General features: G+C 36.1%; 2 protein-coding genes and 1 pseudogene across 2 annotated transcripts; 2 read left to right on the plus strand and 1 right to left on the minus strand.

Annotated features, from left to right (window-relative positions):
- Nucleotides 1-211: 211 nt before the first annotated feature.
- LOC106440327 lies at nt 212-6,024 on the minus strand (annotated as a pseudogene).
- An 11,747-nt stretch (nt 6,025-17,771) lies between these two features.
- On the plus strand, nt 17,772-20,533 carry LOC125606750 (NADH kinase-like). The gene is made up of 6 exons (XM_048775655.1): nt 17,772-17,943; nt 18,261-18,506; nt 18,805-18,885; nt 18,963-19,114; nt 19,387-19,761; nt 20,163-20,533. The coding sequence occupies exons 1-6, from the start codon at nt 17,851-17,853 to the stop codon at nt 20,251-20,253; spliced, it is 1,038 nt and encodes a 345-aa protein (XP_048631612.1). The 5' UTR covers nt 17,772-17,850; the 3' UTR covers nt 20,254-20,533.
- A 147-nt stretch (nt 20,534-20,680) lies between these two features.
- LOC125606751 (B-box zinc finger protein 22-like) lies at nt 20,681-27,112 on the plus strand. The gene is made up of 4 exons (XM_048775656.1): nt 20,681-20,796; nt 25,540-25,796; nt 25,985-26,410; nt 26,628-27,112. Exons 2-4 carry the CDS (start codon nt 25,614-25,616, stop codon nt 26,892-26,894), a joined length of 876 nt encoding a protein of 291 aa, XP_048631613.1. The 5' UTR covers nt 20,681-20,796; nt 25,540-25,613; the 3' UTR covers nt 26,895-27,112.
- The last annotated feature ends 858 nt before the right edge of the window (nt 27,113-27,970 follow it).

Below are 27,970 nucleotides of genomic sequence, written 5' to 3' on the forward strand. Positions count from 1 at the left end.
ACGAGATGGATGCTTCTAAGCTCAAGAAAGAGTTCCCTGGGCTACTCTCAATGAAGAGTCTTTGATCAAGTATGCATTCGAACCAAACAAGAAAACCTAACGTGACAAGGGTTGTAGTACTAGAGCTTGCTTAGAAGTCGTGTTCCTGTGATCTCATTATTTTGTTCTTTGTTCATCACTTGCTCTACTCTTTATTATATATTAGATCAAAACCACTAAAGCAATCTGGTTAATGGTTACTTATTGTTACCAAACAATGACTTATTGAGTTACAAGAACTCTCATTTCACACGTTCTCAGATTCTAAGATGAAGACGATGAGTTAGGAACCGTCGTGTCAGCGAGCTTCTCTAGGAAGCAAACAACATCATCAGGTGAGCCAAGGAGATATCTAGCACTGGTGCGGGTACGACCCACTGCACAAGAGAAGTAGTTCTCTCCTTTGAGTTCAAGCACGTTCCATGAGATCTTCTCTGGTGAAAGTCTCTGTGAAGCCTTGTTGTTGTTGTAAGAGTTAGATGAGGATGAAGATTTTGAACCGTGTTTTTTGCTGTGTGTGGACTTTGAAGGTGGTTTTCTGTCTCCTGGTGATGATTTGGTACCACTATCAGATGATGGTCTGGGCCGTGCAATGGCGGGGATGATGTCTGATGGGAGTTCTGGTTCAAAGAATGTGTACACATCTTCGTCCTTCCCCAAGAAATGACCAATGCACAGGACATAATCAATGGGTGTGGTCATGGACTTGCTATGCACTATCTCTCCTAGAATGCGATCAATTGCAGCTCCCTTGGTCACACCTACAGCACGAACTTCCACAGAGCGGCTTCCTTGGACAACATCAACTGATGCGTTAGAAATAGGACCTGTCCATAAGTGTTGTAACAGGTCTCTTGCTTGAAGCCTCCCGAACTCAATATCTACATCGAGAATGAGTGTTTCAGTTGGTCTGGGCACTTTACCGATGTCCGAAGAACCGAACCAAAACCAAAACCGAATATCTGAGATAAAATTTAAATATCTAAAGATATCCAAAAGTATTTAAGAAACTTTATTATCCAAATATCTGAGATAGCCCAAATTATCTGAGATTTTTTTTCTAAATTATCCAAATTACACGCTATCTTACTTGATATTTTATCTAAAAATTACCTGAAATAACCAAACCGGTTCTGGGTATTAGCCAGTTCCTATTTTTGCTATTGGAACGTACCTGAATCGAAACTATGTGAACCGATCCTAACCACAAAATTGGTAAAATCCTAAATGGATCCTAAAACCCGCAACCCGATATCCAAAATAACCAACCCGAACTGAACATAACCAAAAATAGAGAGATGGAGAGGTTACCTGCATATTTGTAGTTCCATATAAGCGAAGTATCACGTGTTTCAAAGTGTGACCTTGGTGTTCTCTCAGTGAAGTACTTGAAAACATGCTACAAGTAGAAAAAAAAAACAGAACTCAGATTGTTATGAGGCTTTGTCTGGACTAAGTATCTTTGTACCTTTACACTATCAACCCATTCCATGTTCAAGTGTTCTGGCATTGTAGTCATCCACTCTCCATTTGTAAGCCTTAGGAACATCCCATTCTCTGCGGCTAACCACATATCATACTCTCCAAAGTTCTGATTTTGAGTAAAAACCAAGTCAGTCAGTGAAACTTGTGTTCCAAGAAAGGAAACAAGGGTAAGAAAATAGATACATACTTTGTCCAAAACGCTTCTGCTGCTTCCACTCAGGACAACTATGGTTGTATTTGGATCACTGCATAATGCCTTTAATGGTCCTTTTAGCTCTGGATGTAGATTAAGATCCATCTCCTTTATTTGATCTCCTCTTCTCCCTTGATTATCCACTGGTTCAGTCAATGTTGCATTGAAACCCTGAATGTTTTCAAAACTTACAAAGAGAAAGTGACCACAGGTATGGTAAAAGACATCCCCCAAAACTAGTTACCAGGATCAGTAGCCTGTTGGTTGACTTTGAATATCGTCGAATCGCGTCATTCTGTGGAAGCTCAGGTGGGACTTTGCTGATTCTTAGTTGAGCCTCTATTACAGTATCATTTAGTTCACTGCATATTTGTTAAAGAGTTATCACTTCAATAGCTTCCAAGGATCATCTCATTATGTACATCATTTTGACAACAACACAAACAAGGCATTAGTAACTTGCATACCTCACAAAAGTTTCAGCCCATTCTTGAGAGGTATGAGTTTTAACATGATGAAAGTTATGCCTATGTCTTTTCTCTCTTTCTTCAGATGACATGTTTAACGCCTGTCCAATGGAGGCAGCAACTTCTGTAATGTTCCAAGGATTCACAAGAATGGCTCCAGCACCTAGAGATTGTGCAGCACCTGCAAACTGTAAAACAAATACAACTTTGAAAACCCCACTTTGATGGGGCAAATCATCTTGAAGCTGCTGAGTATGAGAGTTATTACTTCACTGAGAATGAGGACGCCCTTCTTGGCTTCTTGGCAAGCAACAAACTCGTAACTGACAAGGTTCATCCCATCTCTCAAAGATGTAACAAGTGCAACATCTGATGAAAGAAACTAATCAGATAACAGAAAGTAACAAAAGCCATACAAACTATGACCATACCCACAAGTAGCTACACTATTTACCTGTGACAGCATAAAGTGCACATAAAGCATAAAAGTCCAGAGAACGATCCTGATCACAGGGCATGAGAATTTAATCACTATTTCTCATATATAGTGGTACATATAATATTTTCTCTATCTATCCATATACCATCAAGAATTGTCTTTGCTAAAACAGTTTTCAAATCCTAACATAATAGGATGCATGAGAGGGAGAAAAAAACAGACCAGGTGGTGTATTGGGGCTGCAGTAAGTGTCCCAAAACGACCATTAATTCGTCCCACAATCTCATGAACTTGGCTTGTGAGTTTTTGATCTGTAATAACAACATCCACAAGTTTCATTCATTAGCTACAGGTTTCAAGATAGTGTACTTTGAAAAGAGGGTTAGTTTACTAGTTCATCTAGAATAGCTACTACATTTTTGGTGATATGATCCTTTGTGACATAATGGTAATAAAAACCATTAGAAGAACTACCATGAAAATTTGTACTCCAAGAATGAAAACTTACATTCAGGGACATCTGTTCTTGTTGGTACTGCAATTTGCAATAGCACCACTTTATCACGCCAGCTTGCGTTTTCCTCTAGGAATTTTTCAAATGCAAGAATCTTTTGAGGAATCCCTTTGATAATATCTAGCCGATCAACACCTAACATCACCTATCAAGAACAAAACTAAACTCAGTAAAGAGGGGGAGAACAAACACTTCTATGTGCTTTCAAATAGATTGCAGCGCATCCCTTACCTTTCTGCCGGCAAATCTTTCTTTCAACTCCTTCATGTGTTGTATGACATCAGGGACTTCAAGTGCTCGTATAAACCTCTCAGAATCTATACCAATGGGAAACTGAAAAGGAAAAAAAAAGAAGTTACAAGGTGTTATGAGTTGTGTTGTCATTGTGAGATGATAAATGTGAATAATATGAGGGTTAGAGTAATGAGATGGCCATACAGCAGCTACTCGAGTAAGCTTGCCTTGATCCTCAACTCCTTCAGGTTTCCTTCAAGACCAAGTATACGAGTGCATGCACTCACAAAGTGTCTTGCATAGTCATATGTATGGAAACTGAAAAATATACAATATAAGCCATTACCATTGAAGAGTACTAGCAAATAGATAGAAGCAAGTAGAGATGTTACCCTACTAAATCAGCAGCAAGAACTGATCTAAGAAGCTCTGAACGTGAAGGAAGTGTTCTGTGTATCTCAGAAGAAGGGAATGGTGTATGAAGAAACCATCCAACTTTCATCTTACTGTTGTATTCCTTAAGGCATTTAGGAAGGACATAAGATGATAATCATGGCACCAGACAACATCTCCTTCTTCATAGTGTTCATTTACAACATCAGCAAACATTTGATTTGCTTTCTTGTATGCAGCAAATTGGGACTGAAAGCTTCTTGTTGTGGCAAGCCGGTCTTCTTGTGGAAGTCCAAGGTAGTGAAACAAAGGCCACAGAATGTTGTTGCAATAGCCATTATAGTACTGATGAACAATCTCTTCATCAAGGAACACAGGGATACACCTCTGAAAATTTAACAACATAAGACTTCAAGTATACACAAGATCATTTTCATTGGCAACAACATTAAAAAAGATATACTGTGTACCTTCTCAGCCAAAGCTTTGGTAAGGGACTTCTGCCCAACCTCATCAGGCACATTTACTCCAGCCATCCAATCCATCTGGCCTCAAACTCCTTTACACCTACAAAATGCCATGGTTTATGTCAGCCAACTCAGAGCCGGTCCTAGACATAGCCAAGTGAAACATTGATCTTGAGTCCTCAAAAATCTCCGAGTATATATGACCATAGTCTCCAAATTGTTTAAAATATTTTTTATTAAAATCCTTACTAAATTATTTAAAGCCCCAAAAATCTCAGGGTCTGCCTTGAGCTACTAATACATCGGTCAAAAAAGACTTCATCAAATGGACTAGTAAGGCCTTGTGTTCATATGTAACCAGGATGAGAAGATAATGAGTTAACTAAGAGAGCACTAACTAGACCACCAGCACTGATCTCTAAAGACCATGAATCTTCACCTCTTCTCACCGCAGAAACTGGGAGCCTGTTAGCCACTACAAGCAGCCGTTGCCTGTTATAAGGCCTTACTTCTTGCCTCTCACACACATTATCATGCGCCCTAGCAGAAGCAGCAGCACCTTCCAAGTACTGCTCAACATATTGCCTTGAACTGTCCCCTTCTAGACGTAGGTCGTTGTCAGAGTTTTCAGAACTGCCAACAGCTTCATTAGGATTACGAGCACGGTTGCTCCTCCTCTTCTCTCGAAGCTCTCTTTCTCTCAAGAGCCGTTCTGTTCGAGAGAGAGGGATGTGAGACGAACTGGAGTTGTACTTATCTCCAGGCATACGCTCACACCAAAACGGAACAAAAAGTTGAGGTCACCTGCATTGTGTTGTTAAAGAAAATCAAGCCACATTAACAAAACCAAGTGTCAAGTATAAGGATACAGTAAACAATAAATAAAATGCCACTGTCTATCACCATATTGTTCTCACTTCTGCTGAATGTAAAAGAACCCATCAGGCCAACGAACACGCATCTAAAGTTATTGAAAAAGAAGCAAGAAAACAAACAAACACAAGATAGTGTCAAACACTGAAGATGATACCAACGACAATATGATTCAAAGGACCTATCAGGCCAACTATTTCGAAAAAGAACAAAAATGGACTAACCAGGAAGGGGCACCAGCTGAATGACACACCTTCACGGCCACTCAAAAGAAACATACAAAAAGAGAGAGAGAGAAGTGATCCTTAACATGAGCAAGACAGTAGGCTTAGAAGGGAATAAATTTGAGAATTTTTTGTTTCTTTATTGAGGTGGGTTTCAACTTTCAAGTCGTTATCATCGAGAGAGGGTAAGTAAATAGAGCTAAAAGAAACGAAAGAGAGATGTAAACAGATAGACAGAAGGCCAAAGGGAATGGTGTGAGAGACATTATCATAGAGAGAGAGAAAGAGAGGGAGCAAGAAAATCCTCGTGTAAGCTTTACAGACTACACAGAGGCTTCACAGCCATGCATAAGTGATACACCACAAGATTCGGTCCTCTGAAAACATAGACAAGACTTTTATTTTCTTTCTTTGCCTTTTTCCCCACCACTAACCAAATAAAAAGGGCTCAAAACTCCTATCAATTATATTAACACCGCCGGTGATAATCTCCCGGAGAGTTGGGGCTGAGAAAGAATATCACACACTTCGCAATCACGAGGATATTATTACAAAGTTGTTTTGAATTAAATATTTAGATTTTTTTTAAGATTTTACTACAAGAAGGTGAGATGACGTAATTATCATTGAAGTATTCCTCTTCTTCTGTGGGTCCCTGGCATATCCAAATCCTGGAGCCACTCCTCCGCCTGACCAAACTACTATTTAACCCTTTGTATATACTATTTATATATATACTGGTGTTTAAAGTTTTTGTACATATATTAAAAATATAAATTTTTATACAATATATCTTGATTATATAAAAATATATTTAAATGATATTAGTTCAACCAATAAAAAATAAATACAATATTTTGTAATTAGTCACAAAATTCAAATGATATTAAATTATATTTAAAACAATGAAAACATCAATTATTTTTCAAAAAAAAAAGTTTTTTAAAACACCAAATAAAGTAATACCGAGAAAGTAATATTTAACCTTATACATATATATATATATATAAGTAATATTACTAATACTAACCCAAGAAGTATTTTTATATTTTTGAGTGCGACATTAAAAAAAGATTAACCTGAAAATGACCTCTCTCACTCGGCCGAACCCGACGTTGGATTTGATTTTGGGGGAATACAATGTAGAAAGATCTACCTTCTGCTTTTATTGGAAATGGATTCTTTTAAAGTTGACCAATAAAAAAAAAATGTTACCCCTACTAGGCTATTATGGTATACAATCTAGAAAGTTATATAGTAACATGCCCGGTCTTATATTCTTGTATTGCTAGGATTATTTTCTTGTATACTTAGCCGCCTAAAACATTTAAAAAAAATTGTCCATAAACTATTGCACTAATAAGAAATTATGTCTTAAAACTTCTATATAAAATTTGTTATGGCACCTGAACTTTCTTAATACAAATTTCTAAAACTTGTGTACATGATCTTTAGTTCAAGGTCAATTCCGGTTAGTGGCCATAACTTCAAACACATGATCATACTAAAACCAAATATCGTATTCGTTCTCAACAACAGTAAGAAGTCAAATGAAACTATTCAAAGGAGGATGGTTAAGTTAGTGTGTTCCAATGTGCACAAAGTAAGGAACATAGATAAGAAGAGGGAGGACTCCCAAGCAAACTCTTCTGCTTAGTTTGGTAAGGCAGAAAAAAAGGAATCAGATGCTGTAAGTCAGAATGACAGAAAGTAGATTTCTTTGCCAAGCACTGACCTAAATGAGACTTTTGAGAGGGTAATACCGACACCTAACTTTCCACAACACACTCTCTAGCACGGAGATAACAATGTCAAACTTTTGAATGATGTGCACAATGGAAAATAATACTACACTAATAAATAGTTTCAAAATCTTCCAGTTCATTGTCTCATTTGTCGGGATGAGTATTTTTCATGCTTATAAACAGAAAAGCATTATTGAGTTACTGTTTATACATTTGACTTTGGAAGAAGAAAAGAAAAACCACATGATTTTTTCAAGAAAACAAGTAAGCATGAAGACACGATGTTCCTTTTTTTATATAGCAGAAGCCAATGACTTGGTAGTGTTTATATAATTATATTGTGTGTGCGTGGACAACATCATACGATGCCTCCAATAACACGTGTCGGTAACAAAAGGCAAAGGAAAAATAAAATATAACAAACTGTTGGTCTACTTTTTTTTTTTTTTTTTCCGTCTGGTATTTTATTATAACACCAAAAAGGTTACAACAGTCCAAAACATTATTGAGAAAACGAAAGGCCTATAGACAGGACAACATAATAACCCTAGGTCTACACATGGCCCAACAACTAAACCAACGAAGAAAGAAAATGGTTCCACCGCTACCATCTTCTTCTCCACGTGTATTGAGAAAAAAGGAATCGACACGCGTCAAAAACAGCAAACACCTCCTCCAAACCACCGCCGTGAGATTCAAGCCGGAGCTTTCTGTTCACTGGAGACGATCCACGCGTCAAAACTCGAACTGCCGAGGACACGTGTTGCTTTACGGAGAACCCACCATCAATCTCCATCGACGGGAACTCTTTCAACTGTTTCCGGTAAAACACTGAAAGTCTATCAAACGGATGATGAAGAAAGCCTCACTCTGAGCGATCTTCCCAATATCCTAACCTCACACCATATCGACGCTTCAAAGATAATTCAGTCATCTACAATCCACCCAACATCTAACAGAGATGTGAGAAGAGAGACGGTTGAGCGAGTAACAAACGGAAGCGTCAATCAACGATAACCGGGAAATTCCGGTGAGAAGCCGCCGTCGCTATCGAGCACGACGCGAAAAACAAAGCCGGACAACTCCGTCAAGGTGAACGCGAGCCGCCAGAAACAGAAGCCGGATATACTCGTCAAACCGACCGAGATATACCGGAGTCAACAGTCACCGAAGAAGAACGGCGACGAATAAAGCTTCATCTCATCTTCTTCTTCGTGAAGGATTTTGAGGAGAGAACGAAGAAGAAGAGAAGAGCATATTTGTTAATCTAAACTGTTGGTCTACCTTATAAGAGCAAATCTAATAAGCATCATATATTTATGAAAAAAAAAAGGTGATAAGATTTGCTGATCTCACTTTTGCTTTACCTATATGTATATATATAGTTGAAAGTCTAACTGTAAGTTGATTAACCCCACAAAACATGTGAGTGAAATAAATAAATAACACTAGAAAACCCCCATGACTAGGTAACAAGAATCTCACACGCACCTTGCATTTGTTCTATCCTGTAACCAGGTGGCACTATATCAACCATTTTCAAACTATAATACAGACATGAGAAATGTTTAAGATTGAGATATATTGCTTTTCCCCGTGAAGACTGCAGTGACTTATTCAAATAGGCACGGAGTCCACAATCACAAGGACCCCACCAAGATCTTCTCAATTGGAAAAAAAAAAAAAGGATTGGGAGATGTATTGAAAAAGTTTGACCATGCATGTAGCACCCACTAAAAAGTGATAATTACTTAACATTATTTGTTCAAGTATTGGGGAGATGTATTGAAAATGATTACATGCAAGTGAGTTATTTAGTCATCGGTTTATTCCTTTAAAACTATTAATCCAGTCATAGTTGAGATGAGAATGTTTTAACTCCACCAACACAAAATCATCACCATCATTGCTACTTTTTGGATCTTGCAAAAGAAAAGCATCCTTGAATTGTATATGAATTAATTTTCAACATGTTTTATATATGTGCTTGCCAAGAAACCAAAGATTTGCGAACATCTTAATTGAGAAATAAGACACGTGTCACATCTCATTTATCTTAAATTAATCGTCAATGATCTATGTTTCCATAAGATGAATATCTAAGGATCCAAAAACTTTCAAACAAGCTGCAATCACCTATTAGCTCAAATCCTAGCTACATTAGATTTTGAGTGAAAAAAAGAACTCGTAGTTGCTTTTAGAACCTAAATACCAGTGTTAAAAACTGATAATTTTGAACTGGATCAAACCTAGTTCAATGATCTAATTTAATATATTTTTAGTGTATAAATTTAAAAGTAATATTAGTATGATACATAACTAAAATATAAATGAATTTAAAATATAAAACATTATTAATATAAATTATTTTTATGTTTACATGGATGTTTTATAGATTTTTGATAGTTTTAATGGTTTTTATCAATTTAATAATTCTGAAATCTAATCCAGCTTGAAGAATCGATTATTAGACCCAATCTGACTATGGTGATGATTGTTTGGATAGTTTTTAGATTTTGGTTTTTGGTTTTTGGCTTTTGGTTTTTAGTTTTTAGATTTTGGTTTTTAGTTTTTGGTTTTTGATTCTGCAGTAGATTTTAGTTTTTGGAAAAACATGAATGGTGATTTTAGTTTTTAGCTTTTGGTTTTCGTTTTAAAAATTATTAATATATTTATTTTAAATTTTGATTTTGTTGTAGTTTTAGTTTCTAAAAAGCTTCAGGTGATGATTTTTTAGTTTTTAATTTTTAATTTTCCTATATTTTTTTTTGAAGTTGAAATAAAAGTTAATAATAAAATATATTTTTGTTAATACTAAAATATTACTTACTGTGAAAAAAACAAATAGCACAAAATATTACCACTTAAAATAAATTTATTTATTTAATAAATTATTTTAAAAGAAAACAATGCAATTTAAAAGAGAAAATAATGCAAACTAAATAGACGAACCACAACTCATATCACAATTAGGGGTGTCAAAATGGGTCATGATCCATGGGTTGACCCAACTCAAGTTGATCCATTAACCCAAATGAACTGTTTATTTTTGATGGGTTAATGGATCAACTTGAGTTGGGTCAACCCATGGATCATGGCCCATTTTGACACCCCTAATTGTGATATGAGTTGTGGTTCGTCTATTTAGTTTGCATTATTTTCTCTTTTAACTCATTAATCTGTTAACCTATTAAACTGTTAATCTGTTAACCCATTAACCTGTTAACTCATTAACTTGTTAACCCATTAACCTATCTGGGTGAGAATTTGAGATGAGTTTTAAAAAATTCAGCTGGGTGATCCATCTGGATGTAGCATTATAATGCACAAAAAGAACATCAATTTGCATCTTCACCCAGATGGATCACCTAGGTGAGCAAACGAACAGGGCCTCAATAGGTTAATGGGTTAACAAGTTAATGGGTTAACAGGTTAATGAGTTAACAGATTAATGGGTTAACAGGTTAAATAGGTCTATTGGGTTGGGTCAACTCTCACCCATTTAGTTTTCAATTAAAAAAACAATTAGTAAACCCAATTTCCGCCAAAACCGCGAAAACGCGTTTTCCCGCCAAAACCAAAACGCGTTTTTCGGCCAAAACCGCAAAAACGCATTTTTCGCCAAAACCACAAAACACATTTTTCCGCCAAAAACGAATTTTCCCGCCAAAACCGCAAAAACGCATTTTCCGCCAAAACCGTAAAAAAAGTTTTTCCGCCAAAACCGCAAAAACGCGTTTTTCCGCGAAAAATGCATTTTCCCGCCGAAACCGCAAAAACGCATTTTCCGCCAAAACCGCAAAACACATTTTTCCGCCAAAAACGTATTTTCGCGCCAAAACCGCAAAACGCGTTTTCCCGCAAAAACCGCAAAACGCGTTTTCCCGCCAAAACAGCAAAAAACGCGTTTTTCCGCCAAAACCGCAAAATACATTTTTCCGCCAAAAACGTATTTTCCCACCAAAACCGCAAAACGCGATTTTCCGCCAAAACTGCAAAAAAAAGTTTTTCCGCCAAAACCGCAAAAAAACATGTTTTTCCGCCAAAACCGCAAAATGCATTTTCCCACTAAAACCGCAAACACATACTTTTCCTCGAAAAAAAAAACATTTTCCCGCCAAAACCGCAAAATGCGTTTTCCCGCCAAAACCCCAAAAACGCATTTTCCCGCCAAAACCGAAAAACGCGTTTTCCTGTCAAAACCGCAAAAACACGTTTTTTCGCCAAAACCGCAAAAATGTGTGTTTCCCGCCAAAACCGAAAACGCGTTTTCCCACCAAAACCGAAAAAACGTGTTTTCCCGCCAAAACCGAAAAACGCGTTTTTCCGCTAAAACCAAAAATATGTGTTTTTCCGCCAAAATCACAAAATGCGTTTTCCGCAAAAACCACAAAATGAGTTTCTCAATTTGATCAACTTAATCTTAACTTAAAAATGATTAATTATAAAGATATTGGGTTGATGGGTCAACCATTAACCCATCTAACCCATTTAATTTAATGGGTAATGAGTCAACCCAACCCATTTATTAAATGAATTGGGTTGACCCATGATCCATTAACAGTTAACCCATCTGGGTTATGGATTGGGTTGACCCATTTGACCCATTTTGACACCTCTTCACAATGCATAGTTCATGCAATTCAAAAAAAATTTTATTAAAATTTAAACAAAATTAAAATAGTTATATTTTAAAATATTCTATAATTCAAAAATTATAAAAATATCAATAGTTAGATTTTCAAATTACTATATAATTTCACACATATTAAACAGTATACAATTGACAGTTATTTTATTATTCAAACATACTAAATAAAATTTAAATATATTTTTAGAATTTTGGAAAACTGAATAAAATTATAAATATATTTTGAATTTTGAATTTAAAATTTATTATCTTTTTGGGCTTTTAAAAATTTTGATTAATGATTTTTTGGTCTGTTATTTTTTTAAAAAAATTAACTTATAAGTTAATTTCTTTTTTTTAACAAAATAAAAAATTACTAAAAAAATATACCACAAATTTTAGTAGAAAGTACCAATAGTTAGCAAATGATTCTTCTGTTTTTACTATTTTAATTGGATTTGTACTATTGTTTTTGTTTGCAGTTTGAATACTGACTGGAATAAAACAAAGAAACCATACGTTGCAGGTTAAGAATTAGGAAACAAACACATGAAGAACAAAACATAAAAGGTGAAAGCTACAAACTAATATTTGTATTCAGAGAGCTAATTAAGATCAGAGCAATTTTTAAGCAAATCTAACTTTATTCTATATGTTTGTGGTTACTAATAAATGTGTGTTGATGGTTTGTTTATTATTTGTATCCCTCTTATAAAGCAAAGTCTATTTATACATATAATTTAAGCTACATATAACAAAAAATATTTACCGTGCATAGCACGGGATCAATACTAGTATAATTATTATTTTAAAAAAATTACAAAACCCATGTGAGTTTTGAAAAAACCATGAAAATTTGGTTTTTTGTTTCTATATTGAGAAATCAGTTATTTCCAAAAACTAGTTTTCCTATATTTTAGGGAATCCATTTTTTCAAAATCTTGATTGGATGGAAAATGGTTTTTGGAAAAACAAAAACCAAAAACTAATCTAAAAACCCAAAACAATCAACTTCTATGTAACCGATTTATGGTCGAACGCGGTTCAACCATCGGGTGGTCCGGTTTTAATAACACGGCTAAATACATTCATCTTAGTTCATCAGAGAGTAGAGATCAAACAAACAAAATCAATCTGAACAGGAAGTCAGATCACCGGTCAGGCAAAAATCAAGAGACGATCACCAAGTTATCTAAAACCACCAAAGCCTAATCATAGCGAAGATAAGGAAAACAAAACGACTCTTATTAAGGGGAAATTTAGCTTGAGAAAATCAAAATCAGCAAATCTAACTAAGCGGAAACGGTTTGCAATAACGAGTGCAGAAAAAAAAACTAACCTAGATCGAGTAACGATGCAGCCGCCGGAGAAAGCAACAAAAGCGATCTAGTCACCAACAATATATCAGAGATCAGTAGAGATTTGTGAAGGTTTTATGAGGAGTGTATGTGTTTGGCTCCTCTCGTTTTTCGGCTGAGAGAGAAGCCTTCTGTGGTTTATGGCCCAATCATTTGGAGGGAATTTGTTCTCTTTTTCACCTTTGAAATTTTTTTTTTTTGGTAAGGATATAAAAAAAAATCGTATTATTATTAATGCTGGCTGCTTTCTGTAAATATAATTATTATCTTTGTTGCTAAGTCAAAGTAGTAATTATCCTGGAAAAACATTATTTCACAGAAGTTACTCATCTAAAATAATCAAAATAATAACATATAAATTAAATTAAAAACTCATATTAAGGAGAAATGTTATGAGTTGTGAAACAGCCATAATCAATTATTACTTGGTTTTGATCTAAAAGTATTATAGATAGAAAAACGTAAAACTAACTGACAATCTATTGTGCAAAACATTCAAGGTTCGACATGACAACATCCCTAAATCTCAAATTTACAAATGTCGCAAAAGCTTAATTAATATTTCGACGTTAAATACATTAGTAGAATAAGTTGATTGGCTGCATAACAGCATATATGTATATGTATATTTGTGTTTTGGCGGGAAAATACATTTTTCCGGTTTTGGCGGGAAAATTCCATTTTCCAGTTTTGGCGGGAAAATTGTGTTTTTCGGTTTTGGCGAAAAAATGCATTTTCCGGTTTTGGTGGGAAAATGCTTTTGTGGTTTTGGCCGGAAAATGCTTTTTGGAGTTTTGACGGGAATATGCGTTTTTTGGGTTTTGGCGAGAAAATACGTTTTTTCGGTTTTGGTCGAAAAATGCGGTTTTACTGGTTTAGCCGGAAAATGTGTTTTTTATGAAAATGTGTGTTTTATGTTTTTTTGTGGAAAAACGCATCTTGCGGTTTTGGCGAGAAAGTGTATTTTTCAGTTTTTGCGAGAAAATACATTTTTTGGTTATAGCGGAAAAATGTATATGCAAAAAATAGAATTTACGGTTTGAAAATAATATTTTAAGTCATTTTTGTCATATATCATTTTGGACTAAATTAGATGCATCTACATCCAGATGCACCATGAAGACTCACCTTCATTTGGGTGAGAATTTGAGATGAGTTTTTAAAAATTCAACTGGGTGATTCATCTGGATGTAACATTATAATGCACAAAACGAACATCAATTTGCATCTTCATCCAAATGGATCACCTGGGTGAGCAAACGAACAGGGTCTTACTGTTTTTTATTGGACTGTATCATCAGCTATCTAGTTGCAGCCACTAGCCTGCAGAGCTTGTGGAGTCTTGGACTAGCCACAGTTGATGTCTATGCCATTTTGGTCAAACGTTCCCTACAAACCGTCGACTCGTTAGTTTGTTTGCAATTGGTGATGGGGTGAGACCAGTGCCGGTCCAGACTATGGTGGTACCTAAAGCGGACCTCGAAAATTTTGCCCCTTAAGTATAATTAAAAAATATACAATATTTTTAAAACTGTATTTTTGTTTAACAAAAAAACATTATTTGCTACTTATCTTATATATTTAGTGTATTGAAAGATAAGCAGTGATATTCTACAGATCACTTGTTATTATTTATATTAGTTCACTTGACTAATTTTAAATTTTATTTCTTGATAACTTTTTTTACTAATTCTGACAATAAAAATAATATTTATAAAATAGAGCAAAACATATTATAGAGTCACTTCAAGTCTTCAACGTCAATATTTCAATTTGTAAATTTGAGAAGCATAATAGAGTTTCATTGAATATTATAATAGAGTTTCATTGAATATTAAAATTCTATGATAATTTTATGTGTTTGAATTTCAAAAGTTTTTAAATTTACAAAAGGCACAATAGAAGATGCATGCATTCCTACAAAAATTAATCACAATTTCATTGTTATACGAATAATTTCTAATTCAAGTTAATTATTATAATATATCATGTTAATACATGTATTCTAGTAAATATTAGCTGAAAGAGATAGAAAACAAGAACTAGAAAAATAAAATTGTCTTCTAATAAAGTAAAAATATTAATTAGATTTGTTTTAATTAAATTTATTATCTAATAATATAGCATTTACAACATATAAGAAAAGAAACTAGAACTATTGGAAATGGTAATAAAATCGTCCATATCTTTGATGAATATCAAAAAAGGAATAAAAAATATTAACAAAGAGGAAGAAGGCGATATAATTCGAAACTGATACCTGTTGGTCGGGAGAAAAAGGTCTAAGACCACTAGACTAAAGTGACGCCTTCAGGTAATTGGTGCCCCTAATAAGTATATATATTTTGGCGCCTGAAACTTTTGCTTTATGGCCTTTAGCCCAGGGCCGGCTCTGGGTGAGACCAACCTCTTATGAATCAATTAGCCTCTCATTTTTATCAAAAAACTTGTATGAATCAATCGGTTTTTGTGATAGGGAGAAGCCAGTGGTTCTGTTTTTTTCATTGATGGATCCAACAACCAATACCTTCGTCCACCTTCAGAGCAGGTAATCATTCTCACTTGCCTCATTTTGAGTTCCAATCTGACATCTTTGCTGGACTTTGTTATTAGTGAAATTGTTATAGGGAACATTGTTTTGAAGATGGTTAAGCCTTCTCATTTGTGTGTCCAGCGTATTGGTCTATGCTTTGGTTTGTTTGGCTCCTTGTAGCCTTATTGTATGCATTAATGGAGTTGAACTCTTCTATATTTCAATGAAAGTAGTTTGATAAAAAAAAGGTAGGTTGTAAGTACATTTAAGTTTCAATGAAAATAGCTTTAAAAAACCTTAATTAAAAGACTTGCATTGGAGCACATAAATGTTCAAGTTTTTTAACTAAATCTCTTAATTCACTTTTACTATTTAAAAGTATTAAAAAAAAATAAAAGACCCTAAATGGATCTTTGGATAGAGCACCATTAACCAGGATGTTTAAGTGGGATGCTTAATAATTTTTGGATTTAACAAAAAAAAAAATACCTTAATAAAATAAGAAGTGCTACTTGAAGGTGTTTAATTAAGCTATTGAAGAAGTGGTGTTTGAGAGGTGCTTAATTGTGCACAAAAAAAAAAAAAAAAAGAGAGGTGCCTAATCATTTATTAGTAAAAAATTGATTAAACAACCCATTAGAGGTGCTAGGGTTAAAGATGGCCTGATGCTCTTAGATTGTTCAACTAGATTTCTCGTACAGTAGGTCAGTAGCTTACTACATTTGGTCAAATCAGAGACAATCACGTGAATTCTGATATTTCTAGGTCAAATTCATAGGTTCGGTTCGGCAATAGTGGCGGTCTCACCATTATGAAAACACGTGGATCCTAACCGGTCCAGTACGATATCAAAACTAACCCCACTTCAAGATCAGATTCTAGCCCAGACAATCTTTAAAGGACTGCCCACTTGATTCGAATGATGTGATCCTACTAAGGATTGTTCTTGATAGGCAAAACGTCGGCGACAAAGAATTTGACATGGATCTGAATAGTACCGGCTAGAAGCCTAGGATTTGACATGGTACCATTAATGAATACCCAAACATCTCAAATATTTGATTAAACAAATAATCCGATTTTTAAATTTAAATTTGTTTTTGAATCATCTAAAATATTAAGTGCTCATATACAAGAAACATAAAATACTTAAAACACAATACTAAAATTAACTACAAAATTGAAAATTAGAAGTTGGAAAATATATTTTAAACATCAAGAGCCACTAAAGTTCAAAAAAAAAAAGAGAAATTGTTTTTTTAGAGCAAAAAATGATAACTATGTCCCTTAGACTAATGTCTATTTTATGTCATTTTTGCCCATTACACCCTTTAATATTTTTGAAAATAAATTTAATAAATAGTTTTACAAACAAAAAAAAAATTGGAAAAATAATAAGTTTTGATAAAATACCAATATGAACTTAGTGATATTTTTTCAGTTCTAAAAATATTTAAATCATAAATTTCAGATTATGTTCTAAATAAAGTAGAAATGACATTTAAAGTAGAAAACAAAATCCATTTTTTTCATTGAATCTACAATGTTTAGAATACACGATCTACGTAAATAAGAGTATTCTAAAAATATTTAGAATACACATTCCGCGCTTAACCTACCGATCTAAGATCTTTAGAAATCAAAATCTACACATTAATATAAATCTACAACACGTAGAAACCGACTTCTACAGATTTACTGTAAATCTAAAACATGTAGAAATCAAAATCTACACATTACTATAATTTTAAAAACCTGTAGAAATCGATTTCTACAGATCAGCTGTATTCTACGGATAAGAAATCAGTTCCTAAAAATATGGAAACAAAGTATTTGAGAATATTCACTTTCATATTTTGAAAAATCGTTTTTTTTATAAAAAAACAAAAAAAAACAAAAAATTACAATTTTAAGGGCATTATTGCCATTTTAAAAATAATTAACCTAATGAGATATAAAATATTTGAGATTAGTTTAAACTTTAAAAGGACATAGTTATCATTTTTTAACTCTAAAAAAAAAACAATTTTCCCAAAAAAAAATCTAGAGCCACTACAAAGGGAGGTAGATGCAGCTAACCCGGTCAGAATTTTGGATCCGAGTAATTGGGCCACTTTGGTAGAGTTTATAATGGGCCAACCTTGTATTTGGGCCTGAATCTTTTGCCAACTTTCAAGAAGAAACACTCACTTAAGAGCCTATGCCTCTATGGAGATCGTCATCTTCCTTCTCTCTATAGAGATTGATTGAAGGAGAATGGCGATCAGGAAGCTTCTACTTCTATTGAAACCGGTTGATCTGTACCCATTCCTTGAAACAGATGGTGTCTCGCTCATCAAAAATCATCAGGTATCGCCCTCCTCGTGTCATCTTGATTTTGAAGTTTTTCTAGCCAGATCACGTTTATTTCGTTTCGAATCGAATATGTTCGACGTAATTCCTGAGAGAACATGACCGTAACGTTTTGATAATGTCGTGAAGAGAAACTCTTGTTGGGTCTTGTGAACTCGTCTGTGTAATAACGTAAATTACAAATCGTTCTGCTTCCTTCGTGTCCCCTTTGAGAAAAAAAGTTTCCATCTTTGGTTCTTCTCAATGTGAAGACAAGATGTGTTAATTACAAAGAACATTGTTGACTCATGTTTTTTTTTTTTGATGTTGTTTAGGTTCTTCAGTATCTAGAGAGCAGGTGCAAAGTACACAGGGATGCTATAACCTTTTGTCAGGAGATACTAAATAAGAAGCCAGTCGAATGGAAACCCATCTCACGTAATGACTTATCACATCCCATTCGTGATGTTGATATGGTCATCACCGTTGGTGGAGATGGCACCCTCTTGCACGCTAGTCATTTTATAGACGATTCTGTTCATGTTCTTGGAGTCAACTCTGACCCAACACAAGCTCACGAGGTCTTTTAGCCTCTGTTTTTCTCCATGTTCAAGAAATCTCTAGGCCGTTTTTAGACGATTATTGAGGATTATTGTTTAGGTGGGCGTGCGCGTAGACCGATTTTTTGAACGCCTACACAGTTTTTTTTTCTTTTTTTTTTAAATTGTTTTAGAAAAATAGTTTCATTTTAACCAGATTTTGCCCGATTAGGCAGGCGCCTCGAGGCCATCTAGACTGGTTTTTCTCATATTACCTGATCGGATTTAGCTTTTCGTAAAGAATGTGAAAAGAAGCTAAGTGTGTTGTTTATAACTACAGGTGGAAGAACTAAGTGATCAGTTTGACGCTAGTAGAAGCACTGGTCATCTTTGTGCTGCAACAGTTGATAACTTTGAACAGGTAAGTAAAGCTTTGATAGAGGAATAAGCCTATTTGTTTACTTGTCGGTTTTGAACATTCAGCCATTTGTTTCACAGGTACTGGATGACATTTTGTTTGGCAGAGTAGTTCCTTCCAAAGTATCGAGAATATCAGTAAAGTTAAACTCAGAACCTCTTCTTTCACACGCACTTAATGACATTCTGATCTCACACCCATGCCCTGCCGCTGTTTCAAAGTTCTCGTTCAAGTAAGAGTTTCTTAGAATCACAAAGTATACAATTTTTAGACCAATGTTAAGGAAACCAGGCAGTGGTGGTTAGGCGCATTATAGAGTATTATTGTTTAGGTGGGCGTCTAGGAATGCCTATACCGATTTGTTAAAAAAATCGTTTTGTTTATAGCTGATTTGCCGAACTATATGGGCAGCGCCGCCGCCTAAACAGATTTTTAGAACACTGGTTTAATACATTAACCTTCTATAAGTAATTTTATGTACCAATGTTTTCACAACATGCGCAGGATAAAGAACAAAGATGGTGATACCAATCCAAAGACAGTGAACTGCCGCTCGAGCGGTCTAAGAGTCTGCACAGCAGCTGGGTCAACTGCAGCAATGCTGTCAGCAGGTGGGTTCCTGATGCCTATGTTGTCTCGTGATCTACAGTTTATGGTTAGAGAGCCCATCTCTCCCGGTCCAACCCTTTCTCAAATGCATTCAGCGTTTAAACCGGACCAATCCTTGGATGTTAACTGGTATTCAGACCATGGAACTATCTACATCGACGGTTGTCAGGTTAACTACAACGTGCAGCTCGGCGATACAATCGAGATATCATCTGATGCGCCGGTTTTAAACGTGTTCTTGTCTCAAGGCTTTACTCAGATCAGATCAAGGTACTAAAATGTGTTCATTAAAGTTAAAGAGTTGGTGCATTGAGAGACAGCTTTCAACCCACTTGTCTGTAGATAGTTATGGCAAAGGTTCCTTGGACCGAAAGATTCGTTGATTCTTTGATTCAGTAGCTATCTTTCTTGAACCAAGAACGTGGATGTGTCTGATCCTCTTGAATAAAAATAAATTAATCATCTAGAATAATCTCTTTTCTCGTGCAAATTGTTGATTTTGGAGAAAGATCTTTTTCAAACTGGGACCTTATTAATGATTGGTTGATTGATTTGTTTATGGCTTGCGTAACCATACGTGTTTGAATATAATGTTGACATTATAAGACTGGATATTTTTCTTTGTAAAAATTTCGTTATCATCCCATAATTATAGTATTTATATTATGTAGATTGTATAATGCAAACGGTAGATATTCTGAGCATGAGTACAAGAAAATTCAAGTGATGCAGAGATGTGTTTACTCTGCAAGTTACAGCTAAGATGGTCTCCTGCAATTAAGACACATGTACTTAGACTGCCACGTGTACTCCCAGTGTTCACTCATCAGTCTAAAAAATATCCCCTAGACTCCTTCATATTTTCTTTTCTACCCCACCGCTTATATACTGTGCTTAGACACCCACCACTATTTATTATTTTATTAATCTATTAATTTATATGATACTTTTCCTCAAAGGCCAACGACTAATCTAGAATTCGAATGTACAAATTATTATTTTTATTTTCAAAATGGGATCTTATTAATGATTGGTTGATTAAGATTCTCACTGTTGATTAATTTGTTTATGGCTTGTGTAAGCATCTACGTGTATGAATATAATCTTGATATTGTAAAATTATTTTTCTTTAGAATCCAAATAAACATTTTTTTTAATCAGGAAGTTATAAATAAATTCATTTTGACCAGAAAAATATTTATCAGAAAATTCTCATACAGACAAATTGGTAGAACGTAAGAGTTTCTTAAAACCATAAACCTCAAAGTCTTGAGGAGACAAATCAAGTCTCCGACAGCGATCCACATGTTGGGATAAGCTTGAAGTAGCTTAAGATGCAAGCTACCTAATCACATAAAGATTTGGTTTCCTAAAGTGATTAGGATATGTGTTTTGTTATGTCTTATAGGATTAGGAGTTTCCTAAAGTTCTATATAAGCTATTACCGAGTTGTGGTTAAAGCTGTGAGTTTTGAGTGATTGTGATTGAAAGGTTTTGAGTGAATTTTATCCTTTGATTGATTAATAAGAAGTTGATACTTATTAAACGTGTTCTTGAGTTCTTGTTACCTGCGACCTTGAGAGATAATATTTGGTATCAGAGCCTTACATTAAGTTCTGTGAATCCGTTTGCTTACCGCCATGAGTGACGACGTGAAGACCGAGCCCATGGGTGACATAAAGACCGGACCCTCCTCCATCAAATTCCCAATGCTAACCACTTCCAACTACACCGTCTGGGCCATGAGAATGAAGATAGCACTGAAAGTCAGTAAGGTTTGGGAAACAATCGAACCTGGAAACAAGGATGAAGGGAAAAACAATATGGCTATCGCGTTTCTGTTTCAGTCCATACCCGAAGCTATGATCTTGCAAGTTGGCGATTTAGACACAGCAAAAGCGGTATGGGATGCAATAAAAACTAGGCATGTTGGAGCTGAGAGAGTAAAAGAAGCTAGATTACAAACGTTAATGGCCGAGTTCGATAGACTGAAGATGAAAGACGAAGATAAAATTGATACGTTTGTTGGGAAATTATCAGAAATCTCATCTAAGTCTGCATCATTAGGGGAGATAATAGAAGAACCAAAATTGGTAAAGAAGTTTCTGAAAAGCTTACCTAGAAAGAGATATATTCATATTGTCGCCTCTCTTGAGCAAGTTCTTGACTTAAACACAACAAGCTTTGAAGATATTGTTGGAAGACTGAAGGCGTATGAAGAAAGAATCTGTGAAGAAGATGATGAACATCCAGAAGAACAAGAAAAACTGATGTGGGCAAACTCCGATCAACATCAAAATAGTTACACTAACTCTGGAGGAGCCAGAGGAAGAGGACGAGGAGGACGCTCTGGATGGAGAGGAAGAGGTCGTGGAAGAACTGGGAACTTTCACAGCCAGCGAGATGCGTACAGGCAAGGGCAAGGACGTGATCTATCACACATCACATGTTTTAACTGCGACAAGCAAGGACATTATGCGTCAGATTGTCCTGATAAAACCCTTAAGCTCCAAGAAACAGTTGAAACCAAGACTGAGGAAACACAAGAGGCTGATGAACTAATGATGCATGAAGTGGTCTATCTGAATGAGAAGAATGTCAACCCAAATATATTTGATACCAATCTTGATACGAAGAACGTCTGGTACCTTGATAATGGAGCAAGCAACCACATGAGCGGTAACAGAATATTCTTTGTCACACTTGATGAAACAATCACGGGAAAAGTAAGATTTGGAGATGATTCTCGTATTGATATAAAGGGGAAAGGATCTATTCAATTCGTGTTTAAAGGAGGAGAGAAAAAGGTCTTGAGTAATGTGTACTACATTCCGGGATTGAAGAGTAACATAGTCAGCTTGGGTCAAGCCACCGAAGCCGGCTGTGAAGTTAGTATGAGAGGAGACGCGCTTATGCTGTATGATCGATATGGAAAGCTCATGATGAAATCAAGTCGATCCAGAAACAGGTTATACAAGGTTATTCTTGAGGTAGAAACTCAAGACTGTCTGCAGATCTCTAGCCATACTTCTGAGACCTCAAGATGGCATGCACGACTTGGACACATTAATGGTGATACTATGAAGGCAATGATCAATAAGGAACGAGTAACTGGCATACCTACATTAACCATTGAGAAGGAAACATGTATGTCCTGTCTCCTTGGAAAGCAAGCAAGGAAATCTTTTCCTCAAGCAACTACATATCGAGCTACTCATCCTCTGGAGCTTGTTCATGGCGATCTCTGCGGGCCTATCACACCGCCAACCCCAGCTGAAAAAAGATATGTGTTTGTATTAATCGATGACTGTACTCGTTATATGTGGACCATGTTGTTACAGGAGAAAAGCGAAGCTTTTGAAAAGTTTAAAACCTTTAAGAAACTAGCTGAAAGTGATACAAAAGCCGTGATAAAGACGTTTCGATCAGATAGAGGAGGAGAATTTTGCTCCAAGGAGTTCCGTGCCTATTGCGATGAGAATGGTATTAATAGGCACTTAACTGCTCCATATTCTCCTCAACAGAATGGGGTTGTAGAGAGACGTAACAGAACCCTTCTAGAGATGACTAGGAGCATACTGAAGCACATGAGGGTACCTAATATATTATGGGGCGAAGCTGTTCGACACTCTACTTATTTGATCAATAGAGTCGCAACAAAGACTCTAGACGGCAAGACCCCATACGAAGCTTTGAGAAATAAAATACCTAATATTGCACACCTTAGAGTGTTCGGATGTGTGTGTTACGCCAAGACTACTATGGTGGGAAGGAAAAAGCTTGATGATAGGTCTAAGGTTCTCGTCCATCTTGGAACAGAACCAGGCTCTAAAGCCTATCGTTTACTTGATCCTACTAAGAAGAAAATAGTAGTCAGCCGTGATGTTATCTTTGATGAGAGTAAAGGATGGAACTGGTCTAATAACGAGTCTGGTGAGGACAATGTCGATGGAGGAAGCTTCACGGTTAAGTTCAAGAAAATTGGTGACGTGACTCAAACAGAGGATGAGACAGAGAGTAATGTCCAAACTGATAATATAGACGAAGAAGATGATGACGATGATGACGATAACAATAGTAATAATCAAGAAGAACAACCACAGCTGAGGAGATCATCGAGGATTAGTACATTACCTGGTTATCTCGGCGACTATGTTCTTATAGCCGAAGCAGAGTGTGAGCGTCTTCTAACGATTGTGAATGATGAACCTTGGGACTTCACTGAAGCTAAGGAGTTGAAAGTATGGATTGATGCTTGTGCAGATGAGATTTTTAGTATTGAAAAAAATAATACATGGGAGCTTGTTGATCTTCCTGTGGGAGTTAAACCCATAGGTTTGAAATGGGTGTTTAAAATCAAGAGGAACGCTGATGGAACTATTATAAAATATAAAGCTCGGTTGGTTGCAAAGGGCTATGTGCAGAAGCAAGGAGTTGATTATGACGAGGTTTTCGCGCCTGTAGCTCGTATGGAGACTATCCGTTTGGTTATTGCCGTTGCTGCTGCAAAGGGATGGGAAATACATCATCTTGATGTTAAAACTGCATTCCTACATGGTGAACTAAAAGAAGAAGTATTTGTGGTTCAACCTGAGGGATTTGAAGTTGCGGGAAAAGAGGATAAAGTCTACAAATTGAGAAAGGCACTCTATGGGTTGAAACAAGCACCTAGGGCTTGGAATACCAAACTCAACAAGATCTTAAGGGAACTCAAGTTCCATAGGTGTTCAAAAGAACCATCGTTGTACCGAAAGGAAGAAAAGAATGAAACGCTTGTTGTTGTGGTATATGTTGACGACCTTTTGGTCACAGGAACATCAGTGCAATCTATTAATCGTTTTAAAAAGGAGATGGCAACGAAATTTGAGATGAGTGATCTCGGGAAGCTGACGTATTATCTAGGAATTGAAGTATGTCAAAGCAAAGAAGGTATTACTTTGAAACAGGATAGATACTCCCGAAAGATACTTGAAGATTGCGGTATGGACGCCTGCAACTCGACAGCTATACCTATGGATTTTAATGTTAAGCTATCAAAATCAGTTGAGGAGAAAAGTGTAAATGCGAGAGATTACAGAAGAAGCATTGGTTGTCTTCGATACTTGCTCCACACGCGTCCGGACCTGTCTTTCAGCGTAGGAGTATTGAGCCGATACATGCAGGATCCTAAGGTCTCGCATGGTGCTGCTCTGAAACAGGTAATGCGTTATCTACGAGGTACTATTGAGTTCGGTCTTGCATTTACACAGTCTGCGGGTTTGGAGCTATTGGGTTTCAGTGACAGTTCACACAATGTTGATGATGATGATGGCAAAAGCACTACGGGACATGTGTTCTACTTAAATAAGAGTCCTATAACGTGGTGTTCATGTAAACAAGAGATCGTAGCGTTGTCTTCCTGTGAGGCCGAGTTTATGGCGGCTACAGAAGCAGCCAAGCAAGGGATATGGCTTCAGGAGCTTTTGGGAGAAGTCATTGGCCAACCAAGCAAGAAAGTTGTTATAAAAGTCGATAACAAATCTGCAATTGCTCTTTCTAGGAATCCAGTGTTTCATGGAAGAAGCAAGCACATTCATAGAAGGTTCCATTTTATTAGAGAATGTGTTGAGAATAATCAAGTAGAAGTCGAGCATGTTCCGGGTAGTGAACAACGAGCGGATATACTAACGAAGTCTCTTGGAAGAATCAAGTTTGTTGAAATGAGGAAGATGATTGGTGTTCTAATGGTGAGTGAAGATAACTTCAAGCTTAAGGGGGAGAATGTTGGGATAAGCTTGAAGTAGCTTAAGATGCAAGCTACCTAATCACATAAAGATTTGGTTTCCTAAAGTGATTAGGATATGTGTTTTGTTATGTCTTATAGGATTAGGAGTTTCCTAAAGTTCTATATAAGCTATTACCGAGTTGTGGTTAAAGCTGTGAGTTTTGAGTGATTGTGATTGAAAGGTTTTGAGTGAATTTTATCCTTTGATTGATTAATAAGAAGTTGATACTTATTAAACGTGTTCTTGAGTTCTTGTTACCTGCGACCTTGAGAGATAATACCACAAGCGAAACAACAAAATCAAAGAAACGAAAGGATAAGTTTCGTTTTCTCAAGATTTGAATCTTTGGTTTTTTGGATGAAGATACAGTGCAACGTCTGCGAGGCGGCGGAAGCGGCGGTGCTATGTTGCGCCGATGAAGCTGCGTTGTGTTGGGCTTGCGATGAGAAAATTCACGCCGCTAATAAACTCGCTGAAAAACACCAGAGAGTCCCTCTCTCTGTCTCTTCCTCTTCCATACCCAAATGCGACATTTGTCAGGTCTGAACTCATCTCTCTTGCATCTCAAAAGTTTTGAGGCTTTAAGCTCTGACATAAAAGTTTGTCTGAGTTTTTGGCTTTTGTTATAAAAAGTTTGAACCTTTATACGTTTAGAGAGGTCATTGCTCTGTTTAATGTTCTGTTTTATGCTCTGTTTAATGCTCTGTTTCGTGATGTGAACTTGACAGGAAGCTTCTGGATTCTTCTTTTGTCTGCAAGACAGAGCTTTACTATGTCGGAAATGCGATGTGGCAATCCACACTGTGAACCCTCATGTCTCAGCTCACCAGAGGTTTCTTCTGACTGGGATCAGGGTTGGTCTTGAAGCTATAGACACAGGTCCTTCTACAAAATCATCATCACCAGCATCTAATGATGATAAAGCCATGGAGACCAAACAGTTTACATTAACTACATCTGAGCCTCAGAAGATGGACTTTGATCATCATCAGGTGGGTTTACCTGAAACTAAAGTCAGTGATCATGTTTCCACAAAGCTTCCTATTGCAAGCAGTGGATCAGCTACTGGTCAGTGGCAATTAGAGGAGATTTTCGGATTAACTGACTTTGATCAGAGCTATGAATACATGGAGAATAACGGTTCATCATCTAAGGTAAAATTAGTTACCATTAGTGTGTGTAATAAGCAGTGTTTAAGAACTTGTTAGGCGGTAATTAGACGTTTTATTGATTAGACAGGCGTTAAGACCAATTTTTTGAACGCCTAGATCAATTTTTTAAAAAGTTTTTCGTTTAGGTGCGATTTCCGCTGTGGTAACAAGTAAAGATTGGTCTTCATTTTGGCATTTTTTATTCATCTTTTTTTTTCAGGCTGATACTAGTAGACGAGGAGATTCAGACAGTTCTTCCATGATGAGATCTGGAGAAGAAGATGGAGAAGATAACAACAACTGCTTGGGAGGTGAGACATCATGGGCAGTTCCACAGATCCATTCTCCACCAACAGCTTCTGGTCTAAACTGGCCTAAACATTTTGACCATCAGTCAGTGTTTGTTCCGGACATATCTTCTTCAACTCCGTACACCGGCTCATCTCCTAACCAGAGGGTTGGGAAGCGGCGGAGGAGACGGTTCTAAAAACTGCAACGACCATCGGCTGGTCTGATAATAGATGTGAACTATTGTACTGTAGGTGTTGGTATGTGACTTGAAGTTGAGTGTTCATATTTGGAACAAATATATTATATTTGGTGAAAGATTTGTATTGAGATTACAATAATATGTACATGACATCAGTCTTGTAATCATCAAGTAGCTCATTTTGCTAGCTAAATTCTAAATATGTAGTTACAACTTTTTCTTTAAAAAAATGAGAAACAGAACCTCTTGATGCAAACTGTGTTAAGTTTCATTTGCTGCCAGAAGCAGGACCAGACCAATGAGGTGGAAGACGGTCAGAAACAGGCAAACTAGTAGGAGATGTCATAGTTTTGACATTGATGTCAAGAGGATACAACCTATACTTAATGTCAAGCACTCTGCAAATCTTGGCAATCTCTTCAACAAGTTGAGATTTTCTAGCCCATCTCTCTCCCATATCTTGATGATTCATTCTATGCGTTGGCCAAACCGCAATCCTCGCACTGTTCAATGACTCCATGTCTTTGAATACTATCATTGGCGCTGGATACCATGTGAAGTATATAAATACTCTCAATGTAACTATCACAGAGAATGCATGTCATAAGTATACAAATATCCATGTATAAGGCTTGTGATATATGCACGATGTACCATGTGATTCTCTGCTAGATGAGGGTGATTTTCTCAGCTGGAGTAGTAATGTGGATGGAGAATTCAATTCCATCACCCATTTCTGGACTCCGATAATAGTTTCCAATGGATTTAGTCCATAGGAGACTGTTAGGGTACACAACTTTCTGGTTATCAAACCTCAAGAACACAGTTGTTAATATGTTCAACACTTCCACAACCATCTGGAGAAACACACAAAGGAACAATAAGAGTTTTCTTCTAACATTACAATATCAAAAATCAATGTTCTAAAAATTGGTCTTGACAGCGACTAATTAGCCAACCGGAGCTAAACAAAATGATTTTTCTTGATTATTTTTTTCAAAAAAGATCAATGGGCTTAAAAAATCAATCTAAGCGTACGTCTAATTAATAATCTTATATAAAATACCTAGCTG

This window comes from Brassica napus, unplaced genomic scaffold, assembly GCF_020379485.1.
Source record: "Brassica napus cultivar Da-Ae unplaced genomic scaffold, Da-Ae ScsIHWf_962;HRSCAF=1359, whole genome shotgun sequence".
In the NCBI taxonomy this organism is placed as follows: domain Eukaryota; kingdom Viridiplantae; phylum Streptophyta; class Magnoliopsida; order Brassicales; family Brassicaceae; genus Brassica; species Brassica napus.